The sequence below is a fragment of the Dermacentor andersoni genome, chromosome 2 (genome assembly GCF_023375885.2).
Source record: "Dermacentor andersoni chromosome 2, qqDerAnde1_hic_scaffold, whole genome shotgun sequence".
NCBI lineage: Eukaryota > Metazoa > Arthropoda > Arachnida > Ixodida > Ixodidae > Dermacentor > Dermacentor andersoni.
Window position 1 is genome coordinate 118,496,509 of NC_092815.1, and position 15,163 is coordinate 118,511,671.

The 15,163-nt window shown below is 49.6% G+C and overlaps 1 protein-coding gene across 5 annotated transcripts in view; it reads right to left on the bottom strand.

Annotated features, from left to right (window-relative positions):
• LOC126541323 (uncharacterized) overlaps positions 1-15,163 on the bottom strand; it is a 165,754-nt gene that overhangs the window by 28,188 nt on the left and 122,403 nt on the right. The window contains exon 1 of one of the 5 annotated variants that reach the window (XM_050188059.3): positions 4,369-4,810. The exons of the other annotated variants lie outside the window; for them this stretch is intronic. Within the exon in view, the coding sequence (XP_050044016.2) occupies positions 4,369-4,463 (95 nt within the window). The 5' untranslated portion in view covers positions 4,464-4,810. Of the gene's footprint in view, positions 1-4,368; positions 4,811-15,163 lie in introns of those variants that run through there. 5 annotated transcript variants of the gene reach the window in all.

Consider the following 15,163-nt stretch of genomic DNA (forward strand, 5'->3'; position numbering starts at 1 on the left):
TAGCACTTTCGCAACGTTTCACACAGCGGCGCTCATGTATACGTCGCATTATTTCGCTCTCAGAAGCCGGCCACAACGCCCAATAGTTGCGCTGTGCAGTTAGGGAACTTCCGTGTCAAACGGCAAACGTGATAACAACCAAATGCTTTTTGCCGAAAAGCTTAAAGTGCAGGGTAGCAAACCAGAAGCTCTCCCTATTAACTTCCCTATACCTTTCCCACCCCATTTCTCTCTCTCTCTCTCTCTCTGTCTTTCTCTCTCTCTCTCTCTAAAAGAATCTAGTTCGCGCTCTGCATATACGTTGGACGCTAGCAGCATTCGTGATGTCTTTCTCAGTCACGCGGAACAAACTCTACAGTATGATCCACCCTGTAGGAACGCACATCAGGTTAGTATTGCCACACCGATTACATTTGATAGATTTATCGAAGGTCCGCAGATTAATTTTAGTAGATATGCCTATAAATAGCACGTCATATTAGCAATTTTCTTAGAATAAAAGGTTACAGTAATCTTGCAGTTACATGTGCTCTATTACCATAGAGGTGTTCCTTCTTGAATTACTGCAGGATTCACGAGGGGAGGTGTAGTGGTCACATACTGCGCCAGGGAGGCCAATTCCTGCTCTGGCAAGGGAGCGTCTTTTGGAGCTCCGAGTCGGACAGGGATAATCGGAGATCGCTGGGGGAAGTATTCGTCCTACAGTGGACATATATAGTTAGCTGATCATGAGTTCTCTATAACAGTGGGCACACACCGAGAAAGCGCCCCCGGGGAACGCGTTCGTGACGTATGTATCCTGTGGCGACGATGAACTACCATGACGAGAAGAGATTAGAGAATGCCACTACGTAGTACAAACTACAAAAAAAAAAGGATAGAAAAAGGAGGGGGGGAGGGGGGGTGCGGCACATGTCAGTGTGACAGACAGCACGTCACTCAGGGATGGCATGCCTTCCCGTTCCCCGCTGTGCGAAATTAGCTTTGACACTGGCCTTGAAAGCTTCGTTTCATTTCGCCGTCGGGAAGGGACCACGTACGCCCATAGTGCAATACTGCGCGCTCTTGATGCGGGGACCGTTTTAGCGGATTTTGAGGAAGCGTATCATGGATGCTGGTGTTTAATGCCGTGTATTGTAGCAAGAACTGTGCTCCGGTATCATAATCACGGAGGTATTACTTGGAAATTTACACTTGCAACCGCAGAGCAACAAGCGGAAATGACCAAACCAGACTAATCAAGCAAGTAAAGTGCAAGTCGTGTTCCCACTGTGCAGATCGTGCAACGTGGACTCGCTCGAAGCTGCATGGCGGGTTGACTTTTTTTCGCAAAGAGTAGGATCTCGCGAAATGCAGGACATCTGGCAACCACTCGCATGCACAAAGAAAGGAATTAAACTAGGAGGTAGCATGACGTAACGCAGCCAGCATTTGCAAGCCAACCCTCCGTGAAGCCGTCGCCTTTGCGAGCAGTAAAAACAGCGCTAAACAACAGGACGAGGAGAGGGACACAGACAACTGCGCTGCTCGTAATCATGAACCAACCAGCCCAAATGCGTACTCGTCCGTCGCCTTCGCTTTTTTTTTTTCTCTCTCTCTCTCTCTCTCCCTCCCGCGCCTCTAAAAGACAGCCCTGAGTCCGCCGAAGTCGGCAACGTGTGCTTGGTTACCGCTATGTTAAGTGGGCACTTGTTCAAGTGGTTTGCCAACCACTCCGCACTCATTTTTCACCAGCCGAACGCCGCATCCACAGGTGATGTGAGGCCCGTGGCCAACAAGTGCACATATTTTTTTCAGGAACTTACACTTGTTACCCGAAGACGGTACCATTTTAGGGCTCATGAAGTGCTATTGTTGGCGAGTGTTTGGATAGATTATGTACGTAAATTTGGGGTGTGTGTAAATACAGACGAATGTGAACATGTCCGGCCACGCTAACATTAGTACGATTTTTATGGAAACTGGGTTACTGGATTTTTCTCTTGACGTCTTACTCCTCGTCTGCTGCTTGCGACTTCTATGGCATCTTGCCTGCTTGCAACTTTGATATATTATTGGTGTTCTATACCTAGATATAGTTCGCGTATTAGATAAGACACTGCGATCACTTGATGTAAAAATACACGCAAACAGCAGTCTGACCACATGCAGCGCATGTCTTCATTTTTCTAGTGTGACAAGGAGAAACATGCCCAGGAATTGCGGACATTGCTCCTTCGGTCATCTGTTGAACTCCACCGCAATGCACCAGCGTAACTCAATGGGCAGCATATTCAGAAAAACGATATTTCAAAATTTTGACTCAATTTCAACAACCTTCAATTAGCAATGGCGAGAGAGCACTTTCTAATAACATACGCATTTACGGCACTTTGTGGAGTTAACGCTGGTGCATTGCAGTGAAGTTCAGGTGCCCGAAGGGGCACAACGCCCAGAATTCATGGTTACGCCGGCACCAGTAGCCGGTGCTAACATATCAATATACACGTACTCCTGCCACTAATAAATTATTATTAATAATAGTCATAACAATCAATCGCTATGACTTGCTTGGCCTGGTTATTCCGTCGGAAGAAAGTATGGAATGTAGTTTATTTCTTTGTCTCATTCTCTCGGGTAGGATTTCTGCAACCGTTCTCGCCAGTTGTCATGCTACTGGTACTTTATTTGCCTGACACGAGATATTCGCACGAGCACGTTCATGCAAGCACGTGAACGCAGAGTCATCTGTTAAAGCGTGAAGCAAAGCCATGTTTTGACTTTTCTTTTTTTCGGGCTAAGCACTTCAACCCACTTCCTTGGCGCCATTAGCGCAAGGAAATCAGCTCGCGTCAAGCCTGCGATTGCGCAGCCTGATGCAGTGTGATTCGCGGAACTCGACCCTGCAGCTATCGTCGCGCTGCAGGTGTTCGTATATGTACGCCATTACGCGTGGTTTCTGAGTGGCTTTGTCTAAATCAAACTAGCTCTTTGCCTGCAGTATAGGCTTCACGCTTCAAGGCTACAGCTGACTGTCTAACGGAAGAGACGGCTACGCCGTACGGCAAAGGGAGTAACTAAGGCATGCACCCAGGGCTCTCAAACACATAAGCACACCTGTGTATTTTTTGTGTGGCACTATATGGGATCGGAATATGGTCACAACTGTCGAGCGTCTAGCCGCAGTGTCCTCCAGCCCATGGAGCACGAGACGCAATTGCCGATGCTACGAAGATGGGTCTTTTACAATCGGACAAGATACATAGCAAAATAGCTTTTGTTATGTCAACTTTAACGGAAGGTCGATAGACATCTACCGCGGAATTCTTGGCGCTTTCAATCAAGCCCACGCAACTGGTAAACTCCTTGTGAACGGTAAAAAAATACATAACGTACAGTCGCGGACAGAATAAAATGGACCACGGGATCTCCAAAAACGTTCAATTCCCGAGCAGCCTGTAGCAGTAACCAGTAAAACTGCCCACGACAACGTTGTTAGCATATTCTAGTCGAGGTCCAAAATGCAAATACCAGATTGCGTTGTGAAGTTGCGGAGATATTCAGCTTTTTCTTAGATTTCATGGTCCATAATATTCTGTCCGCGACTGTACGTAAATGAAGACGTTGGGGACCTCCGTCGGCGTCGCCGCCGCTCGGAGGCGGCTCTCAAAAGTTCGGAGTTGAAAGACCAGCTCTGGGCCGTCCGGCAACGCGAATATGCCACCCGAGTCCAATGACTTCGAGCCGCCACCTGAGGCCACCACAACCAAAACTGCCGGACCATTCTTTTTAATAAAGTTTATTTTCTTCTCGCGTTGGTAAAACGAATGCGGCTCACAGACTGTGCTCCGAGCAGTTCTCGATCATTTCTGTGACCGTAGCTAGGTAAAAATACAGAAAACTGTTTTTCGCATATACTAGTGCAGGCTGCAAATACGAATACCAGACGGGGTGGGTGCTCCGTGACCATGGCTGCGAAAATATTAAGTTTATTTCTCAGCATATCCCGCCGCCCGTAAGCTCTTTGACGCCAACTGTATATGCAACAGCCTGTTTGACACGATGACTGGTGCTGCAATAACATACTGCACTGCAACGTGGACGCTCCGTTCAGACCTAACGAAAAATAATCGAAGCATCCAAGGACCGCATTACTGCCAGTGAACGTAAAAGAGCGGCGGTCGCCTAAAATTGTCAAAACATGTGCCTATTAAAAAAAATATATTCCCGCTTCTTAAGAGTGTACGTACATAAACCGCTCGCAGACGCAGTTTCAGAGAAAACTTCAAACGAAAATAAAGAAAGGCGCTATGAACTTTCTCCTAGCTCCCCCGAAACAGAAGCAAAAAAAGAAAAATATATCTTGGAGCGAGAGACGTCTCAGCTTACAAGTCCTGAAGCCAGTCGTCCATTTCCGACGCAGGACGGTAGTGAACAGTCTCGAGAGGTCGCATCTGCAGATCCATGTTTCCGCGCCGCGGCATGCTGTAACGCAATTTCTTCGACGCCGTCACCGCCGAGAATGACGGGAGAATCGCGTTATGCACAAAAATCCGGCGGCCGGGAACGAGCTGCTATCCTTGCCCGATTTTGGGGACGGCGCGCCCACTTCCCTGTTCGCGACACGGCGCATCGCGATCACCGTGCCACGCAGGTGCAAGCGGAGGCATTGAAAAAAAAAAAAAAAGTGACGCACGCGGAATTTGGAGAACGCAGCGTCACGCGGACGGCTCGCCGCGAGTCGTATTTCACTCGCGCGCAAAACACACGCGACGGCCACCGCCCGTTGCTTGACGAGTCCGCTGCCTGCGACCTCGCCTGTTGCTCGGCCCGAAGCGCGATATTGGCATTGTTGGCACTTTCCACACACGCATCCACACCTTCTCTCTCTTCCCCTTCTCCCTTCCCCCAGCATAGGGTAGCCAACCAGACTGTTGATTGGTTAACATCCCTGCCCCTTCCTATATCCCCCCTCTCTCTCTCTCTTGCCACTCTTAAACGGTGGAACGGGCGTGAACTGAGAGTTGCGCGTCGAGCATGAAGTCGTACGGGCTGCCGTGTTAGCCCCGTAATGCCAAACACAGTTCCTCATTAAGAAAACGTTGGAAGGACACGTTCACCTTTGTTTCTGACCACGAAGTATACGCTTGTAGAAAAAAAATGAGGAAGAAAATACGACGCAGCAGACGACTGCGGTTTGATTTTGACCATAGAGTTTTATAGAAAAATTACTAAAAGGAACTCTGGCGCTATAGTGTCTACGGGAGCTGCAGTGGGAGCGGTTGAGCCAGCATGGGAAGGATGGGAGGTACATGGATTTGCCTAAACTTTGTCCTTCTGGCTTCAAACGGCGTCGTGACCTTGTAAGCTCGTCATGTTCAACAAAGTGATGTGTAATGAATAGTTAAATCAACAGTATTAAGATAGTCCGACGGCAGGAATTCGAACACGGCACCTGTGGCACAGAAGCCAGATATTGAAACCATTATGTCACGGACGCATGCATTGACAAGCGATATAAGGTGCCCTTATGAATTTATCGCGGGCAAGCCAGTGCCTTGAGACGCTTGGCGCGTTTCGATTTCGACACCTGGACCATCTGAACCGTTGCAATTAGTAGCTATTGTGCGTGTTCGCATCGTCTGCCGCACTTCGGAAAGTGCAGATTGCTCCGAACTTTACGACAGTGAAGGCATATAAAGCGTAATAAACAGAGCCACAAGAATGTTTGAATCCACAAGCACGAAGATAAGACAAATCCATGCACTCAGCCACCACGGGAATGCAATGATTCCCGTGGTGGCTGAACGATTGCAGCGCCAGAGTTCCCTCTAGTAATTATTGTAGAAAATTGACTTTGACCACCACGTGTGCCGACGCTGGACATCGAAGCGGTGGACTTGTGCAAAACGTAGAAATACTATATCTGTTAAGCCATCTCGGAGAGTAAAGTTTACGTACTGGATAGACTCGATACGTATATAGCTTGAGACTTAATTCGAACCCCGCGACAACTCCGTATTTTTGTTTTGTTTTGCGTTTTTCTTTCCAACTTTGCCTAGTGTTGTTTATTGAATACAGAGATAAACCACGGCGCCAATGGTTATCAGCATGACGTCAGAAACCTAGCGGTAACCTTCGCAAATTGTGGTCGTTCTCGAGCAAGAAAGTGAAATTTTCATGCTGCGTTTTTGCACGCCTTCGAAGGTAATGCAGTATGTTTTACAATGATAAACCATTAATTGTGAACTGTTTCTCGCCTAATCTGATAAGCAATGTATGAGCTATGAACTTTCGGTAACCTATTCTATTTATTTAATGAAATGCACACTTCTATTGGCTTTCCTGCAAAAATCAATGCACGGATGCTGGATAAGTTGAAGTGTAATGACATACGTTTGCTGCTTTTTTTTGGTAGGTGCACTGCGTAACTCAGAAATGTATGCCATTTTTGCTGTATAGCACCTAGGGGCCAGTCAGATCAGTCAGTCAAGAACTTCAGTGAGGTCCTGAGGAGTTTTAAGCCGTTAGAGATCCCATACGGGGAGCTCCTCGGGCCAGAGAACTTAATTTTTGCTGTTTTTCGCTTGTGGTCTGCTCGGTAACCTCTCAATATACGTAAGAAACTTAAAACCACGTTTTAACTAGCTAGGTTCGAGCAAGCTTTTAAGATGGCGATAGTGAGCTTTAGAAATAGAGCACCCTAACGTCTTTGTGTAACTAAAGCCAGTAAACTACCGACCTAGTTACGACTAATTCCTTTGGAACACTAATGCACCCCGATGGCTCTGAGGCTATATATAAGGCTATCTACCGTTCGATGCAGTGATAGCCTATCGAAACTGTAACGAAATAAGATTCCGAGGAAGAATTTGGCAGGGTGGAGTTAGTGAACAGTACAGCCCGAGGGCAGTGCCATAGTGGTATAAAAAGAGTTCCTAAAGTAAAGGGTACATTATTTTATTATTTTTGTAACGCTATATTTCTTTAAAAGCGTCTTGGGATTAGATTGGATTAATGTTAGCATATGTAGTTTTATACCATATCTGAGTGCAGTTTGGTCGATTTTGACAAGCACCGATCAGAGAAAGGTGTCTTCACTCTTCGCTTAATCGCCCGTCTTCACGGGTATTCGGTCATCACAAACAACAATGGGAAGTCTATTCAGCAGCCATGGATATAGACGGCAAATTACACTCCTGCCGCCAGCCTGATGACTGTTCACTCACGTATACAGTTCGCTGCTCTCGTCACAAACTTGTTCCGCACAATTTTCCTTCACACAAAGCTAAAAAAAGAAAGAAAGGAAGAAAGAAATGGTCCACAGAAACTACAATCGGCGATGCGAGACGGATTGTACATTACGGAACACAGATTTCTCCAACCAGGAAATGGCTTCGAAAGGAAAACATAGCGCGTCCAAACGGTGCAGAGATGACGCTCACCCACAGTCCGCACGGCAGCAGTATTTTTTACGACGTGCTGCGGAAAGCCTGCCGGGGAGATCTTTATGTTGGTCCTTCTGGATCCGCCGGCTTGCGTGCCCTCTCTAGTGATCCGAAGGCTACTCCAACGGGTGAAAACCTCCAGAGGTGTCCAGTAGGCGCTCAAGAAACAGAGGAGCATGAATGATGGCACGGGAAGAACGCGCAGCACGGGCCAGAATGAAGTAAGTATACGGCCACCTAACCGGCTGTCTCGCGTAGAGTTGGCCGCTTGAAGGGGGCGCGGGCGCGCGTTGGCCCAAGCCAGAAGTTGCGGCGCCGAGCGAACGAGACGGTGACGCTGCAAGCTGGCGCGGCCGCCGAGGGCGAGAAGCAGCGATGCGCAAGAGAGAAGGCGACGCTGGACGGTCGCCAGACGCAAGAGGCCCGCCCGACTATGTGCGGACACTCCATTCTGGCGCTGGCGACGGGGCCCTTCGCGCCCTTGACACCACCGCGCTCCCAACTTTTTGGTTGCGGACGAACCCAAGCATGGCTGCATGCTCGCTCGGTCTCTTGTTCTCTGAAACGCCGCAACGCGTTCGGCGTTGCTTTTGGCTTGCGTGCGTGCGCGTACACTCGAGCTACGCAAACGCGAGAGACGGCTGTTCTGCAGAAAAGACAGCTTTCGCGCAGTCGGTCTTCGCGGCACACACGCGACACACGTGCGGTGTCGGTGGAAAACTGATATTGCGAGATATATTGCGGGGTTCTTCAACGTGCACCCAATGCACGGTATACACGAGCGTTCTTTGCATTCCGCGTCCCGATCAGAATGCGGCTGCCGCGGTCGGCATCGAACCCGTGGCCTCGTGCTCCGTTGAGGGATGCCATACCACGGCAGGTTCGGAGAGAAAAGAAAAGATACACTCGTGGGGATGAGGGAGAGGACGATGTGTATGCGCATTGATTGAACGAGATCAGCAGCGAATGAGCATTGAGCCAACGGAATGCGAAAGAAAGTCGCCGAGGCCTGTTGATGGCTTCGCCGCGAAGGTTTCCTATCCTCACATCCCACACACGCGCACTGCCTCTCGCTTATTAACCGCCACAAAATAGGAAGTTTCTCTAAGCACACTCCCTGGACGCGGTGGGAGAGCCCTTCGAAACTGTCACGAAACAACATTCCGATGAAAAGATTACGCGCAAGGAAAACTGAAGCCGGACTCCATTTTTGAAAAAAAAAAAAAAAAAAATTGAAAGGTGCATATGGCTACATCATGTATTGAGGAACATTCGTAAATCACAAAGAAATAAGGGGATCCGCTGCACCAGCATTCCTAGCTCGTTGTGCGGGTTTGCCGCGTTTTCGAAGCAACAATGTGTCCCATGCTATGAAGGGGTTCCATCGCGACCACCACCGCACCTATATATCAATGATTGGGTTATGAAATGTATCAATGCAGAATCACCAGAGCACAACACGTCGTCAAGGAACGTATACGCCGAGGTTCTGGAAGCTGCATGCGGATCTGAAATGCAGCATGCGAATATACCGCAGAGAAAACAACGTGACGCATCAAAATAACAAATGTTGCGATTGTTCACCATTTACCGAGTCATCACGCTGCGCGCGCCCGGAATACGAATAAGGTGGAGGAAAATGGCGTGTGCACACAAAGACCCGTCAACGCAAAAACTCGCACAAGACGAGACGGTCACGAATGCCAGCTCGCACGCTCGCAGCAGCGGTCCTCGCAATTATACCTCCTCGCATCGTGACGGAGAGGCGCGATATGCGCCTGTAGCTCGCACGCTGCAGACACACAGAAAACCCAGGGCGAGGCCATGGGCCGCTCCTCATGTTGCGGTCGGCCTTGCCACTCGTGTCGTGTGCGTACGTGTGCGCGTGCGTGCGCCAGGGAGTCATGCAGACTTTGCGATGCTCGCAGCTGGAGACTTGTGCCGCGCGAGTGGCCGCTCGAGACACATAATTATGCGTGTATCCGCGAGCTTCTCTCGCGTTCGGAAAAACACTAAAGTATCACGTATTGAGCAACACAAAAGCTGCATCGGGAGTTTTTTTTAATGATGCTTTACAATTTTCTCGTTGACACATTTACTAATTAGAATAATAGATAAGTTGATTAAGACTATTTATATAATTAGGCGGGATGCAAGAAATAATCCGAGTATCCACAAGCGACGGCAAACAACATTGCCTTGGTTCCGTCAAGCAACGTAGCATTTGCATATTTTTTTAAAGCTTGGCTCAGGTTAAGTTAAACACCATGTAGAGAGGCTGACAGCGCCTCTCTACAAAATGTCAGCTCAGAAATCGCCGTGATTAAGCTTGCAGCATGCAACGCTGCGTCATGCGCGCATTATGTCAGTCGAGTTGACCATTCTGGTGTTAGGCTGCTGAGCACGAGGTTGCGGGATCGAATCCCGGCCACGGCGGCCGCATTTCGATGGGGGCGAAATGCGAAAACACCCGTGTACTTAGATTTAGGTGCACGTTAAAGAACCCCAGGTGGTCGAAATTTCCGGAGTCCCCCACTACGGCGTGCCTCATAATCAGAAAGTGGTTTTGGCACGTAAAACCCCATAATTTAATTTTTTTTTTAAATTTAATTGACCATTCATCTCACGGTCGATTTATTGTCAGTAGCTTACCGACGGGTTAAAAACTGGCAAAGTTGGCCTGATCGCACATATAGATCAACAGCGTGAAACAAAATTAACGAAGCACACAGGGAAGAAGTCACAAGAGGCACCGAATATTTAGGCTAGTTACAGAAAGCTTGCCAAAATTCGCACTTAACTGAATACAAAAAGTGAAATATTTGTGTTGGCTAAAATTATTGTAGTTCAGTGGAATTTATTGCGTTGACTATACCTGGGGTTCATCGTGAAAGAGAAATTACTGCCGCTGACTCTTTTAAACAAATATCAGCACTACAAAGCCATGATGAGTACATTACAAGCATACGATTAGCGTTCGTTCTGTGCAATTTTCGTTCCTCCATTTTCCCCCCTATAGCTCGCTTTGAGTTGGCGATATGTGCGTTTCACAGCGAACTGAATAACTGCGGTATTGTAAGGCTGCGCGAACTTAGGACTGCTATTTCGAACTGCTCGAAAACACACAAGATAACACACGTGCCGATCGATTGACAAAAAAAAAACAAAAAAAATGAAAACGTACAGTGAACCGTGCCTATCTGCCCGTAGATGGAGCTATCTTTAGTTTAGGACTATTGGCCTTGCGCGGATGAAAAAGCGTGACACTGCGCGTTCCCAGTACGGTGCGGAGTCGCACGCAATTAGCAGGACACAGCGCACGCGCGCATCTGTGCATCTCGCTGTATACAAGACAGCCGCAAGCGCGCAGAGGCTGCAGGCAGATAGAGGGCGGAGCGGTCGGCTCGCCATTGCTTTACAATGGCAGCTTCGGTGCATTATGCACGCGCGCCGGCCGCGTGCTGCAACACGCTGGAAGAACGATGCTTCGCGCTCCTTTTCAACGTACGCCGCGTTCATTAGCAAAGGCTTCCCGCCCGACCGCGCGGACAGTTATTGTACAGGGCCCATGAAGACGTCCCGCTCATGAATAACCCCTTTTTGCAGAAGCCGCGGTGGCCATAATAGAGCCACTTTCTCGACGGCAAAGCGTCCCGGATAGCATCGCAACAAAATGGCCTGCGAGTGCATGTTTCCTAATGTTGCCACGATCCGGGCGTGGCTAGAGGTATGCCTGGTAATGTCCGAAGGCCGAATTCACAGTGTCTATACTCACCCATGTATGCCGTCCACTCGCAATGCACCGATGAAGGCGGTGCTGATAGACGGACGTAAACAAACGTGAATTCCTTTTAACGAGCTAGAACTTCCTGGCGCAAGGCATATCACCGCATTCTTGTATAATACTTGTAGTTCATCTGCGCCTTTACATGTGGACGCAGAAGGGTGAACGACACGCAACATGCATAAGCTCGAAGCCAAACCACGAGGCCAGGTTCGGATTTATTTATTTAGAGGCGAACAGGATTATGTCTGCAACCACTTCCAACGGTATACAAACATTGCAACCCGAACAAAGATGGCGGAAATGGTGAATCTAGAACACTTTGGGAGGTTGGCGGAGGCAGTCGAGATGAAAGCAACTCGGCGGGCACGGAACAGCCACCCAGGGAGATGCCTTACGGAAACGAAGAATAAAAGGGAACAACACTCTCAGCCACTTGCACTATATAGCATGCACGCACTCCCGGTGTAGCTATGGTTTCAGAAGGGGCACTCACGACAGCGATCCCACGCCGCGTGCACTGAACGCACCATGTTCCGTGGACGTATACTACGGTACGTACTACACAGCATACAGGAGCAGAGCGAATGTGCTTTACTGCCAGCAGCAAACGATGCTTTACGCGTGACCGCGTATACGGACGACGCAGACGTGGCACGCGGTGCTGTATGTATACCTGCAGGTACACACGAGACGAGAGCGCAGTGTATACATAAGCCCATATATCGCGATCGAGCTCGCTGTGTGCACCTCCACAGACGTGGGGGCGAGACAGAGAGAGAAGGAAAGCTCGAATGAGTCCATTTATATTTTTCCGTCCCAAGTTCAAGCTCGCGGCAGCGAGAGAGAGGCAGAGCGGCCTTGGCGGCTTCCGCATTCAAGTCCAATGCCAAATGCACGCACTGGTCGGGTTTTCTAAGCGCGGGCGTCCTCCTCTTCGGCGGTCCATGCGCGTGCGTGTGGTTTGCGAGGAGGAGGAATAAAAAGCGTTTAGGCGAAGAGTAAAAAGCGAGCGCGGGAGCGATCCTGGCCGAGTCGGAGCCGCACGCGAGGCGCCAAGAGCGCGCGTGCACGTGGTGCACCGTGCGAGACGACACTTTGCGTTGTCGAAAGGGCGCAATTATATGCGAAAGTCAAGGACACGCCATTTCTTTTTCTCGCACTTGCAGGGCGTCTCCAAACATCGACAATACAAAAAAAAGAGAGAGAGAGAGGCGTTTTAACGAAGGAACAAAGTTTGTTTCGCCGCGGTGGCATTGGACACCTACACTTGTTGCACGCATCAAGGTGAACCTAAATTGACGTATTTCACGGCATTCTATCTGCATGAAAAGATGAAATTACGCATTTAGGAGACTAGAAAGAATGGCAAATGAAAGTACTCGCTTCGGTTATTAGGGATATTTGGCAGGCCCATGCTGTATGGTATGGGGTTTAGCTCTGTACAGAAAGGACAAAGGGGTTGACAAAGGTTAGGGTACATCGCGTGGAGGAGTGTGAGGTGAGGATAGGTGAGGATGAGGGCGTTGGTCCGGAGTTGCCTCCAGGCCGTGGCTTCAGCTCTGGTGAGAGATGGGTGTGGTGGCGGCATCGTTCTTCTCCAAAGGCGGCAGTGTTGAAGTATTTCACAGGATGTGTGTAGTGCTCGTGGAATGGGGTCGTCTGCAGTCTCTTACAGTGCCTCGGCTGCAGTGACCTCGGGCTATCGTGTGTGCACTATGGTTTCCGCTATGGTCCCGGTTTCCATTATCGTGGTGCGGGGTATTCCGTTGAGTCGGTTGAGGATATCGCATGCTGCTTTATGCAGATGGGCTGTTCACGTATAGGCTCTATGCAAGCTGATTGACAATCTGTAAGAATATATATTTCCTCATCCTATGCTGAGGACAATGGCGATCTCTCTTCTGCTTCGACGAAGTTGTGTGTATACGAACGGAGGCGGATGCCAGTTCCTCTGGTCTGTCTTGCCACGCCGATTACCGTGCCCTAGTGGCTAGCAGAATCTTTCGCCGTCTTGCCATAATCAAGCAATAGCGTCACGTGCGCGATAAGCCAGCGCGATAAGAAATCATATGCTTTCGTCATCTGCAGTTCCACAGTATTCTGACGGATGCGAGTTCAACGCCACCTCCATTCATTCGTCACAATACAAATATGCTTTGGTTTGCTTGTCTGCGCACTGCATTCATTTGTGTTCGCACTACATTACACCCAAAGCACTTCATACGAGCATTCTTGCATTCCACCCTAGAATATATTTAGGAATGACGTGGTGAGGTGTATCTATAAGCGACAAATGAGGAAACACGATCACGCACGACGGCTCCCTGTACCGCACACGCCCACTCGGGTAATGGAGGAAACAATGGGAGATATCGTAATTCGTGGCGACCATTGTGACGTCGCTTTCCATCATGCGACCATCCATGCGTCCGTATGTACCGAAAACGACGTGGGAACACTCTCGCGTCGGCACCGGAAGGGCCCTACGCGATTGTCTTCCGCTCCGCAAGCATTCATCGCATACGTAAGCCGATCTCTCATGGTGTTTAATACGCCACGCTTTCGGCAAATTTCAACGCTTGCAGAAAGGCGGAAGACTAGAGCTCGCTGAAAATTACGTAACCTTTTGGTCTGATATAGCACGTGTTCAGAGAAAGGATCGGTTTGATTTGAAATGTATGATGCTCTCGGGTCTACACTTAGTTCTATAACGAAATGGAGTCGCGTGGTTTATTCGTGGCGTGAGACGCGCGTCGACACAGCAGCTCGACAGCAATCACTCGACAGCTACGACCGTCCAATACATTTGACTCACGAGGCCGTGCAAGTTGAAATATCTATCGCACACATGCATACGCATACGTTCATCAGAATAGGAACGCCAACTGGGCGCTGCAGCGTTGGCTATAACAGCGAGTCCACCGAGTGCTTTGTATTACAAAAGGAGCTGCAGTCTTCACCCTTTATTCGCACGCCAACGAAAATTCCGAGGTGACTTTCGGCGTGGGGGGGTGCGGTACAGGAGTGCCTACATAACGTCGTTACTACGAGACACTTCCTGTCTGTATAGCATTCCGCGAGCGGCGGCTTGAGAGCGGCAGGGCGAGTGGAATAGAACGCCGGCACATCAACGGGTCAGAGAGAAGTATAGCTGTGGGAGGGCTACACTGAGAGAGCGCGCAATGTAGTGGCGACCTCTCGCTCTCCGTGCCACGAATGCCAAGAGGACGAAGGTCAGGACGCGGGCGCGTACACAATGCTAATTCACCGTCGAACGCCGCGCGCTCCCGCAGATGCAGACGAGCGCGTCGTCGGGTCCGTCCCACGCGCATACGCAACTCAGCCGCGCAGCGAGTGAGGTGTGGGAAAGGGAAAGAGGTCCCGTGCATCTCCAACGGCGCGGTGTGGTGTGGTGGTTGGTGTTCGTATGCGGGTGGGTATGTGGGCCACACACGTGACCACAGTGCATAGAGATGAGTCTCTTAGCGACGCCGGTCGTGGGAGCGGCCAGGGCGCGAAAGTCAGCCTCGGATGCAGAGGCTTCGCAACGTTATACTACGGGCACGGCACGCATTTTTTTAGCAGCACGGTGGCTGAACAGTGCTTCCTAAGGTCGGGGGAGGGGGGGCTTGGTCTCCCCTGCATTTTTTTAAAGAACTGCACGCCCGCCCCCCTTTCCCCCCTCCTCCGCGGTACACTGTAGCACTGCAGCACGCACTTGACAGGCGCTGGAGATTAATGATTCAATCGAGATTAATCAGTCGATGTAGCATGAGCAAAAACAGGAAAGCAGGTATTGTCGCACTGCTGCATGTATTTCCCCGAGGCAGTGCACGTGAAGGTCACCACCCTTTGTTCGACTAAGATTCTTAGCGCAGCATACTGTCTCATGAGCCACCTGAGCGTGAAGCTACCTGCTCGTGAATTAGTGAAGGTTCACCTTGCTTTC